The following is an 18455-nucleotide window of genomic DNA, read 5'->3' as shown; positions in this document are numbered from 1 at the left end:
GCGTTAAATCAGCTTTAATCAGTTGCTCCGCGTTTATATTATATAAATAGGTACAGATTTATCATACAAAATTTGTGAGATGCAGTGATTAGATACCTATCTGTGGTAGGTACATATATAAATGCAGCAGCTTCAGTAGACGCTTTACTAGGTACTAGGTAGGTATCTACACTTTAACTATTCTTGTCTAATCCACTTCCAGCGTGAGAACTGTGAACTGTTTAACATGTCTTGTTAAGTAAAACACAGTATAGTTTGAACATAGTTTGAAACCAATACCTACTTGTAAAGTTTTCTCGCATACCTACTGATTCAGTCTTAGTGGTAATATAACTAATCACTACAATGTATTTTACCTATGGGTGTACACTGTATAGCTCAGCAAAAAAAGCAAATATTATTACAAGTTCGAATGATTTCTATTTCATTCACACACATTCATCATTATTAATTAATTATTAATTATGTTTTTCTAATGTATTACTAAGCCGTAATTAAAAACAGGCACTAGAAATACCGGCCCTAAAGACAGACGTGGTTATATGGATATTTTCAGGTGATTACGTAGTATTTTTCAGAATAAAACATACTCGAGGAGTGGTAATAACTGGACATAGTATCAGCGCACGTCGCTGTTATGGGTAATGTGAATAATTGAATATCTCTTGTTGTTCGGTTTAAGTTTCTGTGGGTCTTAACCTAATAATTTGTTGAGTTATTTATTTAAACATCATCTGAGTGTTTTAATATTATCTAATATCTCCAAAGGTCAAATTGTTAAAATTGTAGGTACTCACTTGTAAGAGAGATGTTTAAAAACTCACCAGTTTGATGTTTTTGGTAAAAATAGACCTATCGACTTAAGTCTTTACTCAGCCTATTATTTAAGCATTTAAAAAAAATCATACAAGCCGACTTATCAGTCTATTCACGCCTGATACGGAATATAGGTAACCGGTGTAAATAGGGGTATTTGGAAACGTTTATCATAAATAAATAAAAAAATAAGTAAGTAGAAATTAGGGTTTAAAGCGCGCTTATATACCTAAGTATACATATCTATGCCTAAGTAGCTCGCCGTCGTCGCTCGTCGCCGTCGACGCGCTGGGTGGCTGTTTTTCTCTGAGCAAAACCGCTTACAGTTCACAGTTCACACTGCGAATCGTAGGCTCGTAGTTGCGCGATGACAATGGACGAGGCAGGCACACTGCACAGTGCACACTACGTATAGACTATGGTGGTTACAGTATCAGATACATTACATGCTGAGTACACCTCTGAGGAAATACCCTGCTCTAGAGATTAGGATGTGCTGCCAAACGGCTTCTAAGCTGATTGATGAACAAAATAATCAGTCCTCCTTTTCGTCATTTAATAAAGTATCGTAATCTTTACAAACCGATTTCAAAATAGGAGTAGGTTCTCAATTCGTCGGAATCTTTTTTTTATCCCAATCATATGATCCAACTCTTATAATGGTATATGGCAATAACAAATTCTCACAAATAACTCGATACTAGAGCTAATTTCTTAAACTGGCCCCTTTCAAGTAAAGATTTTTATATAAACCTGTGAGGATGATACTGCCACTGTCGCAATTAAAATGTCATAAGCCTACGTTGTCGTATTAGTTTACAAATTGCGAAAAACCACATTAAATTTGAATTTCGCGGGTAGAGCTGTCTCATGCCCCTTAAAGAGAGAGTTCTATCTTTTAAAAATTAGCTTGGTAGGTAAAAAACATCCACGGCATTTTTAACGAAAACAGACACTGGAAGGGCGTACACTTTTTAACTTCAGCATCGTTATTAGAAAGCTGAAACTCTCTTCCCTTAATACATTTTCCGATTTTCATCGTCTACGATAACTTTGCGGGGCGTTATAATTCTAAACAATTCGCTTACGCACGAGTTGGAGAATTTCCTCATTCAAAGTACCGCTCGAACTTATCTTAGCATCAGAGCAATTTTGACTCTCAGGAAAATTGACTATTTTACGTACGGCGCCAGGCACTAAGTGGAATTACTTGAATAATAATAATCTGCTTCACAGCTCTTTTGAAGCCTTACTTTGATGGTTACTTAGAGTAATCTGCTCGAAACTTTAGCTACATAATTTTGGAAGTAGGTAGGTAGGTACAATATTAACTTACTATTTAGTTAGGTATAATCCATACTTAATATTATAAATTGGATAGTGTGTCTGTCTTTCTGTCTGTCTGCTAGCTTTTCACGGGCCGTCTGTTTAACTGTTTTGACGAGTGCAGAGATAGCTTGCATTCTAGGGAACACAAAAGTAACCTATGTAGTATGCAAAGTAACCACCTTTGTCCCCAAAAATCAGAGTTCCCACGGGATTCTTAAAAACTTAATATATCCACGTGGTAAGAACTCGGCTTCTGGAGCGAGCTTGGATGGCTTAGTGAAGACTTCGGCGGGGAGGGGCAATGCATGCACAACAGATGGAAATGTTTAAGTGCGGAAACCAGCCCAGAGAGAAGAAATGAAGAAGAAGGGATATGCGAATAATTTTTCTATGTTACTCTACAACTCCCTTAAGTCTGAACCGATTTGAACAATTTTTAACCCCCGACCCAAAAAGAGGGGTGTTATAAGTTTGACGTGTGTATCTGTGTATCTGTGTGTCTGTGTATCTGTGTATCTGTGTATCTGTGTATCTGTCTGTGGCATCGTAGCGCCTAAACGAATGAACCGATTTTAATTTAGTTTTTTTTGTTTGAAAGGTGGCTTGATCGAGAGTGTTCTTAGCTATAATCCAAAAAAATTGGTGCAGCCGTTTAAGAGTTATCAGCTCTTTTCTAGTTTTCTTGTAGAAAAGAAGGTTACATAACCGTTAGGTTTATAATATTATGTCAATTGACAAATGTCAAGCTGTCAAGATGGACGTTGCCTTGATACATAATTATTTATTTGAAAATGATGTTTTGGAAAACTCTGATACTTTGGATCGTAGGCGCGGAATAGTCCAAGAAAATCGGTTCTGCCGTTTGAAAGTTATCAGGTCTTTTCGGTCTTTTCTAGTTACTGTAACTTCACTTGTCGGGGGTGTTATAAATTTTTAATTTACACTTGTATTATTGAAAGGTTGTACCATTTGATTCGTTTTCTTCAAAGTTCTAAATCCAAAACAGTGTTTTTCGGAAATAGTCAATTTTCAGAAGCGGATAACTCAAGAACGAATGAAGATAGAAACTTTTTGTAGGAGTTGAAAAGATAAGTTTTATCAACTTTCAATAAGATAACAATATTTTTTCTGTATCTACAAAATACATAAAAGTATTGGGTAGGTTACTTAATGGATATATGACTAATTAATTACTCTACCTTCCCTGTCTGTGTATTAAGTATTTCTGGTAATGGTTTGATTTAACGCTATAATTATGCACGTGAACAAACATCTGCTTAGATTAACTATACAAACTCAGTTGTATGCTTAATGGTGTTAAGCAAATAGTAAATCAAGCGTAGACTAAGCCTAACAGCTTACTTACAGCCTAATACAGAAACATACACGCTACCTCTCATAGGCGAAGATTTGTTCATTCCTTGGACATCAAAGACTAAAAACGGTCTCTCGTAAAGTAGCGTAGATATTTCGTGTATATACGTGTCTGCATTTAGGCATCAAATCTCAAAAACTAACTTTTGTAAGTAGAAGCACTTTCTCAGTTAGTAATGTTCAATTAGATCTTTGTGGTGCGTAAAATGAAATATAATAAAAACGGGACCACCACTGACCTCCATAAAATCCACTGCAATATTTATTTTATGATACACCGTCCATTAAAGTTTATTTGCTCTGAAGAGCTAATCTATAGTCGAATCGTAAAATACCTACTCTTATTCATTTATAGTTTTAAAATAAATTAGCTGAGAGGCTTAGGAACTTATTCTGAACTATTATGTGTGTGAGCAATATATACAAACCCTTAATTTTAGTGAAAACTACATTACAATCCGTTAAAAAGTTATAACAAAAACCCTTAATTTTACAGTAAATTATACCTAATACATTTAAAAGTTATAAGCGAAAACAAAGACTTTGGTTACAGAAAAAGGAATAAGTAGGTTTGCACGATACCTACGCAACAATCCTTTAAGAGGGGTCTCTCCGTCACTCGCTTCATACAAACGTAGTTCGTCTCTCATTAGAATACTAACCAATCATACTCAATAGAATTTTGTAGAAACGTTCCGGGAACTAATATCTATGCCTGTGGTTTTCCAGATTTCCGTTAAAATATTCGGTTTCAAAGTTACGCGGTCTTAAAAATTCACATACAAATCTTTGAGCCCCTGTAATTTTAAAACTATATATTTTTAGAAAAATCTAAAACACCACAGGCACAGATATTAGTTTCTAGAATATGTCTGCAAAATTTCATGGACTTTGGTTGCTTAATATTCAAATAAATTGGGACTACGATTGTATGGAGTAAGTGAAAGAGAGAGCCCTGTTAAATTGTCTATATTACGAGCTAATTCTATTAAAAAGTGCTAGATTAAACAAAACTTTACGGACAGACTGAATGTCTAATAAAATAGTTCATACTTTATAAATACTTAAAAGGTCCATAAAACAATAAGCAACTCTAAAATAGTGTTTGTTTCCATTAGAACTTTTATTTAATCCATTAAGCCGAGGAACGTGCTTAAACTGCTAGAAAACGGTTCATAACATTTTGTTACTTTAGTACTGCACTGGAAGGTATTTTATGTGTAATCCATACTAATATTATAAATGCGAAAGTGTGTCTGTCTGTCTTCTGTCTGTCTGTCTGCTACCTTTTCACAGCCTAACAGTTTAACCGATTCTGACGAAGTTTGGTACAGGGTTAGCTTATATCCCGGGGACGGACATAGGCTACTTTTTATCCCCGAAAAACAATGAGTTCCCACGGGATTCCTAAAAACCCATTCGCTTAACCGATTTGTATAAAATTTGGTACCGAGGTAGCTTGCGTCCCTGTTATTGACATAGGCAACTTTTTATCCCGAAAAATCAAACAGTTCCCACGGGATCTTTAAAAACCTAAATCCACGCGGACGAAGTCGCGGGCATCCTCTAGTTCTAATCTAATACAACATTTTACAAAAATATTGAGACTAGTTAATTCACTAGAAAAAAACACTTAATCGTAGTAGATAAGAACTGGAAAAATATCGAAAATCATCGATGACTACAATCTATATGCAAATACCCAGTTAGCAAGATGCAAATATAAGTGCAAGGTCGCTATTCTAGCAAAATAAGCAAAGATCAAAGGGTGTTTTCCTCCTAAGGACGTACATAGGTCTTATAGGTGATTGTGGAAAATTCACCGAAGCTGAGTGCTCCAATATCCCTCAAAAATATTATCAGTCATAGAAGCATGGTCACAAAATTTTAATATTCAAGACCTTGGGCCCTTTAAAATTAGTAAAACAAGAGAGCAACCGAAAAAAATGTTATCTCTTAAAAAAATCTCTTTTTAATTTTTAATTGACTCTCCAGTACAATTTTGTGAGGAACTTTTTTTTACACCATATTATATGTGCATACCTACTTAGAGTTATAATTATTTTGTAAATAGGTACAGAGTACAGACTTAAATCTTCGACACCTGTTACCAGTTTCATCTTTACCGTAAGGACCCGTAGGGCACTAAACCAAGGGCTTCGGTCTGATGGGGGCCCCGAAATGCTGAAAGTTGAAAACCATTAAGTACCGAAGTACTTGTTTGATTTTTTCAACAATCGGTCCCTCCCGGGCCTCAGGTTTAGGGGACCTCCAAACCTTTATAACCCATAAGAGCCCAATCTAATAGTTAATATATTAGAGTATTTTAAGGGCACGGCGTAGTCTTTGCTTATTTGTATAATATTTGCTCAATATACTTAAGGTGCAATATTTTAACCTAAAATCCCATTCCCTTAGCCTGTATTTTCCACTATCACAAGAAAAGATGAAGAGAACAAAAGTGCACTTAATTTTCACTAACTTTCAGCGAATTTACGGAGCTGCTTCTTCAGTGAAAATTGCTTTCTTTTATGACATTTTCAGACCTTTCCTTTTGATAGCTGCTTTAAAAATATGATATTCTTTCAATATGTTGCACGTAAAGAGGATAATGAAATCTTATAGAGTGTAAAATAAGAGTGCCTTATGGAGTACGCAAGTATGAAAGAGCTAAATCCATATTAATAATAAATGCGACAGTGTGTTTGTATCCGTCTGCCAGTTAGCTTTTTCACGATTCAACCTCAGAACAGACCTTGAAGGCATGTAGGCTTGTATTCCTAAGAAGATCAATGGTTATACTTTTATCAGTGATATATTATAATAACGTAGGTTCCTACTTATGTAGAACCTATGAATAAATAACGGTTCATTTGCATTTTTGTTTGTTATTAAGTGGTTAGGAATTTCTAAAAGGTTCAAGTGATGAAATGGAATTAATATAGGTAGGTATAATATCTATTAAATAAGACTCAATTTGCCCAAAATAGAGCTTTTCAGCCAAAATCACAAAATCTCTTCAGGACGAATTCTGTGATGGAAATACTTTTCTGATATCCATCCTTCTCCTTCCGACAGTGCATTAAGTAGATTACTACTTAATTCCTAAGTAGTAGGACTTAGGAATAGGTACTTATTAATCCATATCTAGTAGTGTCCATAAGTAGTAATATGATTTTTAAATAGAGACTAGGTACTTCAATATCAGAGAGTTTTACTTAAATGTTATCTTCATTCATCAGTTCAATACCTAGGTACTTTTTTGAGATTTAAGCGTTTTCAAACAGGGAGACGCGCGGTTGATTTCATCTTCTATTCAATAACTTTTGCCTAAAAGTAAAAGTATGTCACACGTAAATGCTCTTATTTTTTTTTAATAAATAACAATAATAACAAGCCGGTTCTCGCGAACTTGACTTAGAGAAGGTTAACAACGACATTTTGCGTGATTCAAGGTAAATAGAATTTTTTATTGCTTTTAAAATTAATTCAAGATAAGTTAATATAGAAGTTGTCAATGTTTTTAAGGGGCATGAGACGGGTCTGCCCGCGAAATTCAAATTTAATTTTGTTTTTCGCAATTTGTAAACTAATACGACAACGTAGGCTTATGGCATTTTAATTGCGCCAATGGCAGTATCATCCTCACAGGTATATACTATAAAAATCTTTTCTTGAAAGGGTCCAGTTTAAGAAATTAGTTATAGTATCGACTAATTTGTGAGTAACTCATGTCAATCTCATAATTTTGACTAATTTCATAAACTGAACACTTTCAAGTAAAGAATTTTTATGTAAACCTGAGAAGATGATACTGCCATTGTCGGAATTAGAATGCCATAAGCCTACTTTGTCGTATAAGGTCATAAATTGCGAAAAACCAGATTATTTCGCGGGCAGACCCATCATCATCAACATTAACCCATTGCCAGCTCACTACTGACACTGAGCACGAATCTCCTCTCAGAATGAGAAGATTTTAGTCATAGTCCACCACGCTGCCTAATTGCGGATTGGTAGACCAATCGCCTTTGAAAACATTATAGAGAACTCTCTTGCATGCAGGTTTCCTCAAGATGTTTTCCTTCGCCGTTAAATCAAGTGATATTGTATTGGTTTATAACGCACATAACCCCGAAAAGTTAGAGGTGCATGCCCGGAAGAGACTCTTGACCTCCCGAATGAGGAGGCCGTTACGTCGTCGTCTATCACCGCTAGACTATCACCGCTTATAATATAGACTTAACAGAACCCTAAAAGTAAAACGTGCCCAAAACGAATCGCGAGCGCAAGTCCATCGGCCTCCAGTCACAGCCAATCACTGACGGGCACCACACGATTGTGTACTTCGTTATCAACAAAAACTACATTGATTATTATAATAATTACAATTCGAAATCAAACAAAACAGTGAATTTTCAAGGAAACATCGTCGCATTTATCAAATTGATAAATTAACCGATTAGCTTCGTTACTGTGCCCAATTTTATTGAAATAGAGTGAGTATTTAATTTGTTTTTTCTTCATTACAATAATATACCTACTAAGTACTTTTTATTGAACTTTGAATAGCAGGTAACTACGAATAACAATGCATGTAACTTATTAAACACGCTACAGACACATGAGAAGATATTCTGTACTCTGTTATATGAGTACCTAGTTACTATATCTTTTGACAGTACACTTATGTCACAGTTTTACAATCTAGTTTTTTAGACAGGGCTTCCGTTCGTTTTCAGAGGCGAAAATGACTTATAAAATATACCTGTACCACCTGTACTTATTTTATATCCCTACTTACTCATAATACCAACTACAACACACCTTTGTTTCGATTTCGTTCATTAATTTTTTTCAGAATGACTTTAATTACACTTATAATATCGATACCTCTGGGCTCAAAGGTCGTAAAGGACATTTGGTCGAAAATGACTTTTTGACACTGTTACACTCAGTTTTTAATTCTCTATCGACTGGTATATTCCGTGTTACGAAATTCCTTAAAAAAAGGCCTTTACGACCCACATAATTTGGCACGTTAAACAAAGTTTACCGTGAAAACATGGGTGTAAGTAACACTTGGTTAGCAGACTCTACTCCTTTTGGTAGTAAAGCAAAGTATAAAAAAACCCTTGGGCGTAAAATACATATAAAGTATCAATTGTCTTATACCACCTTAGATGGTTAATATGACACCTCAAAATTTTGGATGTAAAGGACATCGTGTTTACAAATTGTCCTGTACACCCTTGTAATTTGAAATACAAAAATACAAGCGTCCCTTACAACCTAGTTTCATTTTAATTATTAATAATAATAAATAATTTTTTTTATTGAAATCAGATTACGACTAGTTTTTTACAAATTACTAATTACTAATTACAAAGTTTTAGTTAGACACTTACAGCTAAAATAATTTAAAATAATTTAGTCACCCTAACAAAAACTAGACACAAATTTTATTGATCCACCGTCCCTAAACTCGGTAGAACCTGTATCTTAGGCGACAGAGCTCTTCTTTACTAATTGAGTCTGAGTTACAAAAAATTATGCGCTAAGTCCTAGAAAATCTAATCTAAACTTACTTATTAACTTGATTAAAATTAAAACCTTTATACAAAACTATAAAGTCATAAATTCGCAGTTTTATGAAATGTATCATAACGAAGCTCAAAATTCCTTCACTTCATATCGTTGCATTTGATTTCTGCACACAAATTTTCAAACCCTACCTAATTAAAATGTGTCTAATACTCATTATATAAATTACCTATATTCAAATACATATTCCTAGTTCCAGTAAGTAGATATGTGCAGTGCGCTGAATCTCTCAAGTCATTTCTCATTTATAAATACAGAATAAGAAATTTGAGAGTATTTTATTTATACACCGAATTTCATCGCATCATAATAACATACTGAAGAAATAAAAGTGTTTGTAAAATCTTTATTGAGAAGCTGTAAGCAGTCCCATCACACTACAATAGAAAAAAATTAATAGAACTTATCTTCCTCAGGAAATGAAAAACATATGTAACTTATATCAAATGTATTTAAAATACTGAACAGGAACAGCAGGCACTTAGTGACAATGCATTGCGAACTATTTTTAAAGAGTATAATATAAGCTTTCACGTAACTAAATGGGATAAATGTCTAATTTACGTGAAAGCAGAGAATAATAGAGACCAAAGTATGAGCGACAAGGACAAAGAGGTACTGAACTTTCATCATAAAGAATAGAAAGCTACTTATAAACGATTTAAAATACATCAAATTCTTTATTCACCTAAAAATGACACTGTCACCTGCAGTTTTGACTTACGAAAAGTACTGAATACTTCATATGGACAAAGTTTCGATGTTTAATTTCACCATTTAAATCGTTCACAGGATCTTAATTGTTACACGTAGGGAAAATGTGATGACGTGATGGTGCAACTTGTTTAACGAAATATCTTGAGGAAAAGGACAAAATGAGCGTAAAACATCTACTAATGTACTGCCATTCATATTGTGGTCAAAATAAAACAGTATTAGCTGCCGTGAATCATTTCTTATAATTAGCAATTAATTTGGAAGTTATTCAAATTAACTATTTACTCCCGGACCAATAGCCGCTGATAAATATAAAGACCTGATAAATTTGTGTGAAAATCCTAAAAGATTTCATAACGAATACAGGGAACTTCCATGCGATTCTAAACTACGTGAAACTTTGTACGAAACAGATGAAGAGGATGATGAAAAAAGTGAGAAGGAAGATGAATAAATAAATCTTAATTTGTTTATAAAGTCTATTTAAGAAGAAAGTGAACTAATTATAAGTTTAAAGAAGAGAGTTGATAAAAGATAAGCAAGAAGAAGTACGTTAGTTACCAAAATAATTTATAAGTTTTTATTGTAAGTCTTCGTGTTCAATTCCAAATAAACGATCTCAATTTGATTAAAAAAGTTATGTATTATTTGAGTAATATGATCTTTCATTATTATTTTTAAAGAAAATATAATAGTTTATGCATAATTACATACAAAATTACATAATCCATTTAATACTTAACTGTAATTATCATTTTATCCTTACAGAATACCTTAGCGGGTGATCCTTAAGAACGTAAAAATGATTACACTTGTCGTTTATTTCCTTATTTTGGTCAGTTTTGTGCAGTAAAGTAGATTTACGCTCTTAGGTAGTAGCATATGATGCAAATTTGAAGGGTGTAAAGGACATTTATTTTCAAATTTATGGTCGTAAAGGAAATTTATTTCGGTAAATACAGCACTAGGGCAGTTTTCAAACACTGCCTTATAAAATACTATAAATTCTAAGCACTTTCTTCCTAGGTTTCATTTAAATAGCTAAAGAAATGAAGATGCTAGAGCAAAAAGAATTTTATTTTTTTCGTTTTTTGCTTCTCCTGAAAAGTAGCGTTTTGTCCTTTACGACCTTTGAGCCCAAAGGTATCGATATATTAAAATTTTCCGTCGGGAAGCATAAGGCAAAAACAAGTTACCTACATAGTCAATCATAATAAAAATACCCACAACAAGTTTTAATGACTTCATGAATTATCCCAACTCTTAGGTAATTATTAGACAGGTAGGTAATAGGTATAGTACTTAATGCTGTGTCCACTTATAATATATAGCAGTAGATATATATAGTATATATATATATATATATATATATATATATATATATATATATATATCTATGCAGTTGTGATTGAGTTAATCTGAATCTGCTAGTTTTAGTAGGTATTCAAAAATTAACTAGCTACGAATGTTTACAAGTGCAAGTGACTAGTCAGAACGAAAGTTTTGTTGCTTGTGGACAGTAATTAGCCTAATGATAGAAAAGAATTTCTCGTGCGTCACGTAATAGCTATACCTACCCTATTAGGTAAGGTGGAAGCGACGGGCCTGCCCGCGAAATTCAAATTTAATTTGGTTTATCGCAATTTGTAAACTAATACGACAACGTAGGCTTGTGGTATTTTAATTGCGACAATGGCAGTATCATCCTCACAGGTTTATATAAAAATCTTTACTTGAAAAGGTCCAGTTTAAGAAACTAGCTCTAGTATCGACTATTTGTGAGAATAGTCGATACTAGAGCTAGTTTATTAAACTGGAGTTTCTTAAACTATTTGTGAGAAATATTATATATGGATATTGGATATGATAAGGGACAGTTACAATCGGTCTATCAATCTAACGCGGGTTACATTTTCTGTAATAGCGGCAACAGAAATACACATTCTGTGCCAATTTCAGCTCTCTACCTATTTATTTATTTTTATTATTTATTTTTATTTAAAAAAAAGACCCCAAGCTTCTCTATGGCGTATTATGTTATGTCCAATTCTAATAACTGTGTTTAATTTTTTATTTTCAGATATAATGGTTCCAGATCCTGACAAACGACAAGTTAGCTTCCCTAAGCTTTTATATCCACTATACAAAAATAAAGAACCTACAACTGCTCAGCAATGGATATCTGCAAAGCAGGAAATCGACGGCGCTGAAGGTCTGTGGAGAATATATGATAATATTTATGATTTGACTGATTTCGTTTCGTCACATCCAGGCGGTTCACAGTGGCTTGAATTTACGAAGGTAATTATTACATTTGTGTACAATATATCTCAAATAGGTAATTTTTCATTACATTTGATTGTATGACTCTCAAATGGATGGATGTACCTACACTCACACAAATCACCTTCTTTGGTTTGAGAGTCATAAAAAAGGCGTAGCATGATAAGTGTTTGTATGGCATACATAATACAAGTAAAACTGATATCGAACGGAACGCAACGGCAAAGCGACGCGAAGCGAATCGAGGGCGCCGACCACAACCAACACTCACGTCGCCTCATGGGAGTGAAGATTCGCTGACTCAGGCGGCGCCAAGACATGAAAAGAAAAAAAATTCTATGTACTCCGACCCTAATGTTTTTCTCGCCGCAACAGCCCGCGAAGACTGTGAGACAATAGTCGATGGTTCCGCATACGATGAGAAATTGCGAGAGGCAATATTATTAAGTACATAGTACATAGTAGTAGTATTAGAGTGTATGTTTATGTATACCTAATTGTATATATAGCTGCATGGCGACTCCTATAGTTCTCTAGGTTCGTAAGTATGGGTTACCTGGGAGAGATGACTCTAGTGATAAGGTCGCCCTTTGTTTAATTAAGTGTATCATATAGGTATTATGTTTTACAATAAAGTTGTTTAAATAAATAAATAGGTATAATTTTTCACTCACTCGTCACTGCCATGGAGCAATGGATCAGCATATTTTTTTTATGCGTATAGATAAAGACGTGAAGAATACCATAGGGCTACTTTTTATCCCGGGAAATCAAAGAGTTCCCACGGGATGATAAACTAAATCGCGGACGAAGTCACAGGCATCAGTTAGTATACACAGATTAACCAGATGCAGTTTTATGTACCTAATTTTAGATTGTAGTTGCATTAAAGACTTGACTGTGCTCAAGTTTTCATTTTCAGTTTGAATAATATGCCTTTGCCTATATTCAAAATTAATTTTAACCATAATGTTAATGTATGTAATATTACAAAAACTGAAGTATAAATTAATTCCCCACCCGTATTGTGCTTATAATAATCTATCTGCACTGAAATCGCTATAACAAAGGCATAGTTTGCATAATATTACATTATTTTCATTTTGTCAATAAAATCATAATGCATTATTTACGGTCATCACATACAAAAGATACGATATCGTTTATAAATGTCGTTTTACGCCGGAGCTACAACATGCATCATTAAGGCATGCTACAAATCGGAACTTTAATAATTTGGTGACCTTATACGGTATGCTGTATTTTACGCCGGGACAATATCTTCTAATTAGAATATTACGATGCGACAAACTGCCTACATTCTTGCTTTTAAATTATACTTCAAGCATGCAGTCATGTGGCCTAACTTATTGTCAAAACAGCCTTTAGGCATAATTACAATATAGTACACACCATACAGAGAGTTGAGAAAAAAGTTCTACACCTCTCCTTCAGATCAATGACTTTCTTTACATTATCTATTTAATTTGTAGCAACATTTGTCCATATTTTCTAATATCATGTGCAGGCAATATTGATTATAATTTCATAATTTTCCTGCTTTCAGGGAACGGATATTACAGAGGCTTTTGAAACACACCACATAAATAGCGCCGTAGCTGAGGCTCTGCTGCCAAAATATTTTATAAAGAGAGCGGAATCACCCAGGAATTCACCGTTCACATTCAAAGAGGATGGATTTTATAAGACTCTGAAACTTAAAATCGCTGCAAAACTTAAAGAATTACCACACGACGTGAGAAGAAAAAGTGATAATGTCACAGATTTTCTCTTTGCATGTTTGTTGATCCTAAGCCCACTTTGTTGCTGGCTTTGGACAAAGAATTTAATATATGGAGCGGCCTCGACCGTGATTCTTGGCTTTATACTGAGTGGGCTCACTACATGTGCCCACAACTATTTTCATAGGTCGGATAGTTGGCGCATGTACCTCTTAAACTTTAGTGGATTTTTCTACACGTAAGGCATTTGAATTTTAGTATATTATTATTTTATATTTTAATAAATAACTAAGATATTATTGTTAAGCCATATTTTGTCTCGTAACTTTTATCCTAAGTTTTAGCTTTGGGTAACCATTACTTTTAACATAAAGCATTTTAAATCAATATTCTGAAATCAACTGCTTCGTTAGCCTAGTGTTAAGTATGTTCGACAGCGGATTTTTTTTTTTAAATGAACCGCCCGCGCCGCGCCCTCAGAAAGACACACGTAAATGTTACACAAATTACTCCAAGCTAAATAGGTATCATGTAACTCCATTTACGAATGTCAAGGTCCTTAGTTCGATTCCTGGGTCGGGTCAAAAATAGTTATGTATTGGAAATTCTCAGTGCTAGCTCGGAGTTAGGGAAATGGCGGTGTGTCAGGTGTCATCCCCATGCCTCAGAGAGCACGTGGCCGATATTCGACATTATTCTGATGTGGCAACTCTTAGAAACAAGGTCCTTGTATTTGCCCATTCTCCTTTAAAAAAAGTAATTTATGTTTCAGGGATTTTCGGATATCTCACTCTTTATCACACCACCTGCACACCAACACAGCAAATGATTTGGAGCTGAGTATCTTTCTGCCATTCTTGCATTATTTACCGAGAGTGGACAAGCCCATGTGGGCACAAATGGGAGCATTCTTCTACCCCGTCATATTTGCATTCACTAGTTTGGGTTTTATGGTGAAACAGTGAATATTCAAATTTATTTTCACGGCATAAAAGCATGAGCATTTTTTTTCTTCGCCTCGTCGACACTGTCAGAATTCGAATGCAAAATATATTTTAATATCAAACAAAATCTTTTGATGTTTGTATGAAAACCCATAAAAGTGAAGCCCATGCGCTCTGCAGTCTGAATGTTATCGTACATTGCCTTATATACAACTAGCTGACGCCCGTGACTTCGTCTGTGTGGGTTTAGGTTTTTCGAAATCCCGTGGGAACTCTTTGATTTTCTGGGATAAAAAGTAGCCTATGTGCTAATCCAGGATATTATCTATCTCCATTCCGAATTTCAGCCAAATCCGTCCAGTGGTTTTTGCGTGAAGGAGTAACAAACATACATTACAACTTCTAATAATTGTAGGACAATAATAATAATATGAGTTGTACAACAACTGCATTATTAAACACGTTTCCGTTGCATGTTCTGTTCGTTTCACCCCTAATATTTTAAGTAGGTATATATAATTTTTTTGTGTTTGTATTTTACAGCTTTGCAAATGTCTTCAAGAACTCAGATAATAAACGTCTTACATGGGACAATATGATACCATTTCTATTACCTGTATGGATGTGGTTGTTAAGTGGAGTATCGCTGCCCTGGGTCATCATAGTATGGCTGGCGACAATGATGATCTCAAGTTTCTTCTTCGTTGGGATTGGACTGACAGCTGGACATCACGCGCACATTAACTTCTTTGAGGGTGACGTACCGAGGTACTTTGTCTGTGTTATATCTACACATATTTAAGAGAGGTCTCTCCGTCACTCGTTTCATACAAACGTAGTTCCAATTTCATTTGAATATTAAGCAACCAAAGTCCATAAAATTTTGCAGACATATTCTAGAAACTAATATCTATGTCTGTGGTTTTCCAGATTTCTATTAAAATATTCGGTTTCAAAGTTACGCGGTCTTAAAAATTTGCATACAAATCTTTGAGACTCTGTAATTTTAAAACTACATATTTTTAGAAAAATCTAAAACACCAAAGACACAGATATTAGTTTCTAGAATATGTCTGAAAAATTTCATGGACTTTGGATGCTTAATATTCAAATGAAATTGGAACTGCGATTGTATGAAACGAGTGACGGAGACAGCCCTGTTAACATGCGCTAAAATGGTCAATACAAGTTAGTGAATGCTTCAATTTTAGATAAATAAATAGGCAAGTACGTATAACTACATTTAACTAATAACTGTAAAATCTAACGCTATAATGCATCAACGTCATTATTTCCAGGGACGAATCCTTAGATTGGGGTATTCATCAAATGGATACCATAGTTGAAAGGATCGAGAACATGGAAGACCACTTCAAATCAATCACGCGTTTCGGGGATCATGCTCTACATCATCTCTTTCCGACGTTGGATCACGCGGAGCTAAAATATTTATATCCCACTCTATTGGAACACTGTGAAAAATTCGATACTCAACTCCGGATGACGACGTTTTATAACGCGCTGATAAGCCACAGCAAACAGCTTATAAGAAAGTGGCCGAATGATTTCAAAAATAGTAAATGTACCAAATAAATTCATTGCTAAAAAATATTAACAAGTGTAAATTAAAAATTTTCAACACCCCCGACAAATCATTTTCAAATAAATAATTATGTATATCTAGGCAACGTCCATCTTGACAGCTTGACATTTGTCAATTGACACTTGAATATTATGAACCTAAGGGTAATCTAACCTTCTTTTCTGCAAGAAAACTAGAAAATAGCTGATAACTTTTAAACGGCTGAACCAATTTTTTTGGATTATAGCTAAGAACACTCTCGATCAAGCCACCTTTCAAACAAAAAAAAGTAAATTAAAATCGGTTCATTCGTTTAGGCGCTACGATGCCACAGACAGATACACAGATACACAGATACACAGATACACACGTCAAACTTATAACTCCCCTCTTTTTGGGTCGGGGGTTAAAAATATTAAAAACAAGATTCGTATCTCGAGCAGATTCAATTTGAGGGTTGAGGCAACAAACTAAGGCTGTTCAAACAATATTTCAGAGATCTTTGACTCAAGAGAATTTTCACAAATAATATACTGAAAGATCAAAAGATATTTGATTGTCTGTCTCAACTAATACACGGTTAAGTTGTGGCTCTTTCCATCGCAACAGTAAATAGATAAAATATGGCGAAAGGAAATGGGTTTTCTAATAATATCAAAATTCATCGGAGAGGGAAATGTTTTTTTAAAGTACGCACACTATGTATTTTAATTACTTACTATATAATTGGTGAGAATCGGCCTGATGATTTACGTGACTAATGCATGAAAATTAGGGCGTAACTTTTTATTAGTAAGACGATAATAATAGTTAATTTAATTTAATTTAATTACTATAATATGAGGTTTTACGGCTATTTGTTTCTTTAGAGTCTAGTCAATGCAAAGCTGTGTACCTACAACACATAGGCAGTTCCCCTGATACTGCAAATTTTCATGGGTGGCCTGCTCGTTTGCTCACTATTTATAACTAGAGGATGCCCGCGGATTCGCCCGCGTGGATTTCGGTTTTTTTAAATTCCGTAGGAATTCTTTGATTTTCCGGGATAAAAAGTAGCCTCTGTCCTTCCCCGGGAAGTATCCTAAGTCTGTACCAAACATTAAAATCAGTTCAGCGATTGGGCCGTGAAAACGTAGCAGACAGACAGACAGACACACTTTCGCATTTATAATATTAGTATGGATTGAACTAGCGACCCGCCCCGCCTTCGCACGGGTAGCTTATTAATCTCTAATTTTTTTAAAATAAAATATAGCTTATGTCACTCGGGAATTATATAGCTTTCTACTGGCGAAAGAATGGTTCATAATCGGTTCCAGAGGTTACTTCCACCAAACAAACTTACAAACTTTACCTCTTCATCATATTAGTATAGATAAAATAAGAGATTAGCCTCGGTTTTGGACAAGAAATAAAAATTGGCACTTTATATAAATTGATATATCTAGGTATAGCTAAGTATACCAAGAAGACTTAAATCTCAACAAGACTGTAAAAAACGTTGATACTAATAATATACCAAACTTAAAAAAATACGTTTAAACTTATTATAATAATAATTATTATCATGGAATTGGTTTATTATAATAATATTATTTTATAAGGTTTGTGATCTTCGATATTTTTATGGCTGTGGTTTACCTATATGAATGTATCTGCATTGTACAGGTAAGGTATTAATCTTAAAAATAAATGTTATTAATAGTGATGTGTTGTTGTGTATTTTATAACTCCTGCTCCAATTAAGAATTTTAATTTAATCTAAGTAAGTAATTTAATTTAACCACTTATCCACTTTGGTCAAATGATCGAACATTTTCGATATTAAAACTGTTTAACCATACTCGTATCATGACGTGCAATTAGCACTTTCATTACAAGCTACCCAACGTTTTAGAGGAGCCATCGACCATTAAACCTAATTGTATTACATACAAAGCAAATTACAAAGGGACGGGACTCCTACCACAGTCTACAAACCTTTGACATTTATTCGCGTGCGGTTTGCGTTCATGAAAATTAAATAAAAGGACTAGTAGTTTTAACATAGGCACCTCAATGAAA

General features: G+C 34.3%; 1 protein-coding gene across 3 annotated transcripts in view; it reads left to right on the top strand.

The window, feature by feature from the left end:
* LOC123867668 (cytochrome b5-related protein-like) overlaps positions 1-17413 on the top strand; it is a 92695-nt gene extending 75282 nt beyond the window's left edge. The window contains exons 1-7 of one of the 3 annotated variants that reach the window (XM_045909845.1): positions 7802-8018; positions 11921-12141; positions 13691-14103; positions 14638-14826; positions 15353-15577; positions 16108-16417; positions 16805-17413. In XM_045909845.1, coding sequence (XP_045765801.1) covers positions 11926-12141; positions 13691-14103; positions 14638-14826; positions 15353-15577; positions 16108-16402 — 1338 coding nt within the window. In that variant the 5' untranslated portion in view covers positions 7802-8018; positions 11921-11925 and the 3' untranslated portion in view covers positions 16403-16417; positions 16805-17413. Of the gene's footprint in view, positions 1-7801; positions 8019-11088; positions 11108-11920; positions 12142-13690; positions 14104-14637; positions 14827-15352; positions 15578-16107; positions 16418-16804 lie in introns of those variants that run through there. The other 2 variants (XM_045909846.1, XM_045909844.1) reach the window with 2 other exon arrangements.
* The last annotated feature ends 1042 nt before the right edge of the window (positions 17414-18455 follow it).

Source organism: Maniola jurtina, chromosome 8, assembly GCF_905333055.1.
Source record: "Maniola jurtina chromosome 8, ilManJurt1.1, whole genome shotgun sequence".
In the NCBI taxonomy this organism is placed as follows: Eukaryota; Metazoa; Arthropoda; class Insecta; order Lepidoptera; family Nymphalidae; genus Maniola; species Maniola jurtina.
The sequence above is the reverse complement of the archived record's forward strand: the minus strand, read 5'-3'. Positions and strand labels throughout refer to the sequence as shown.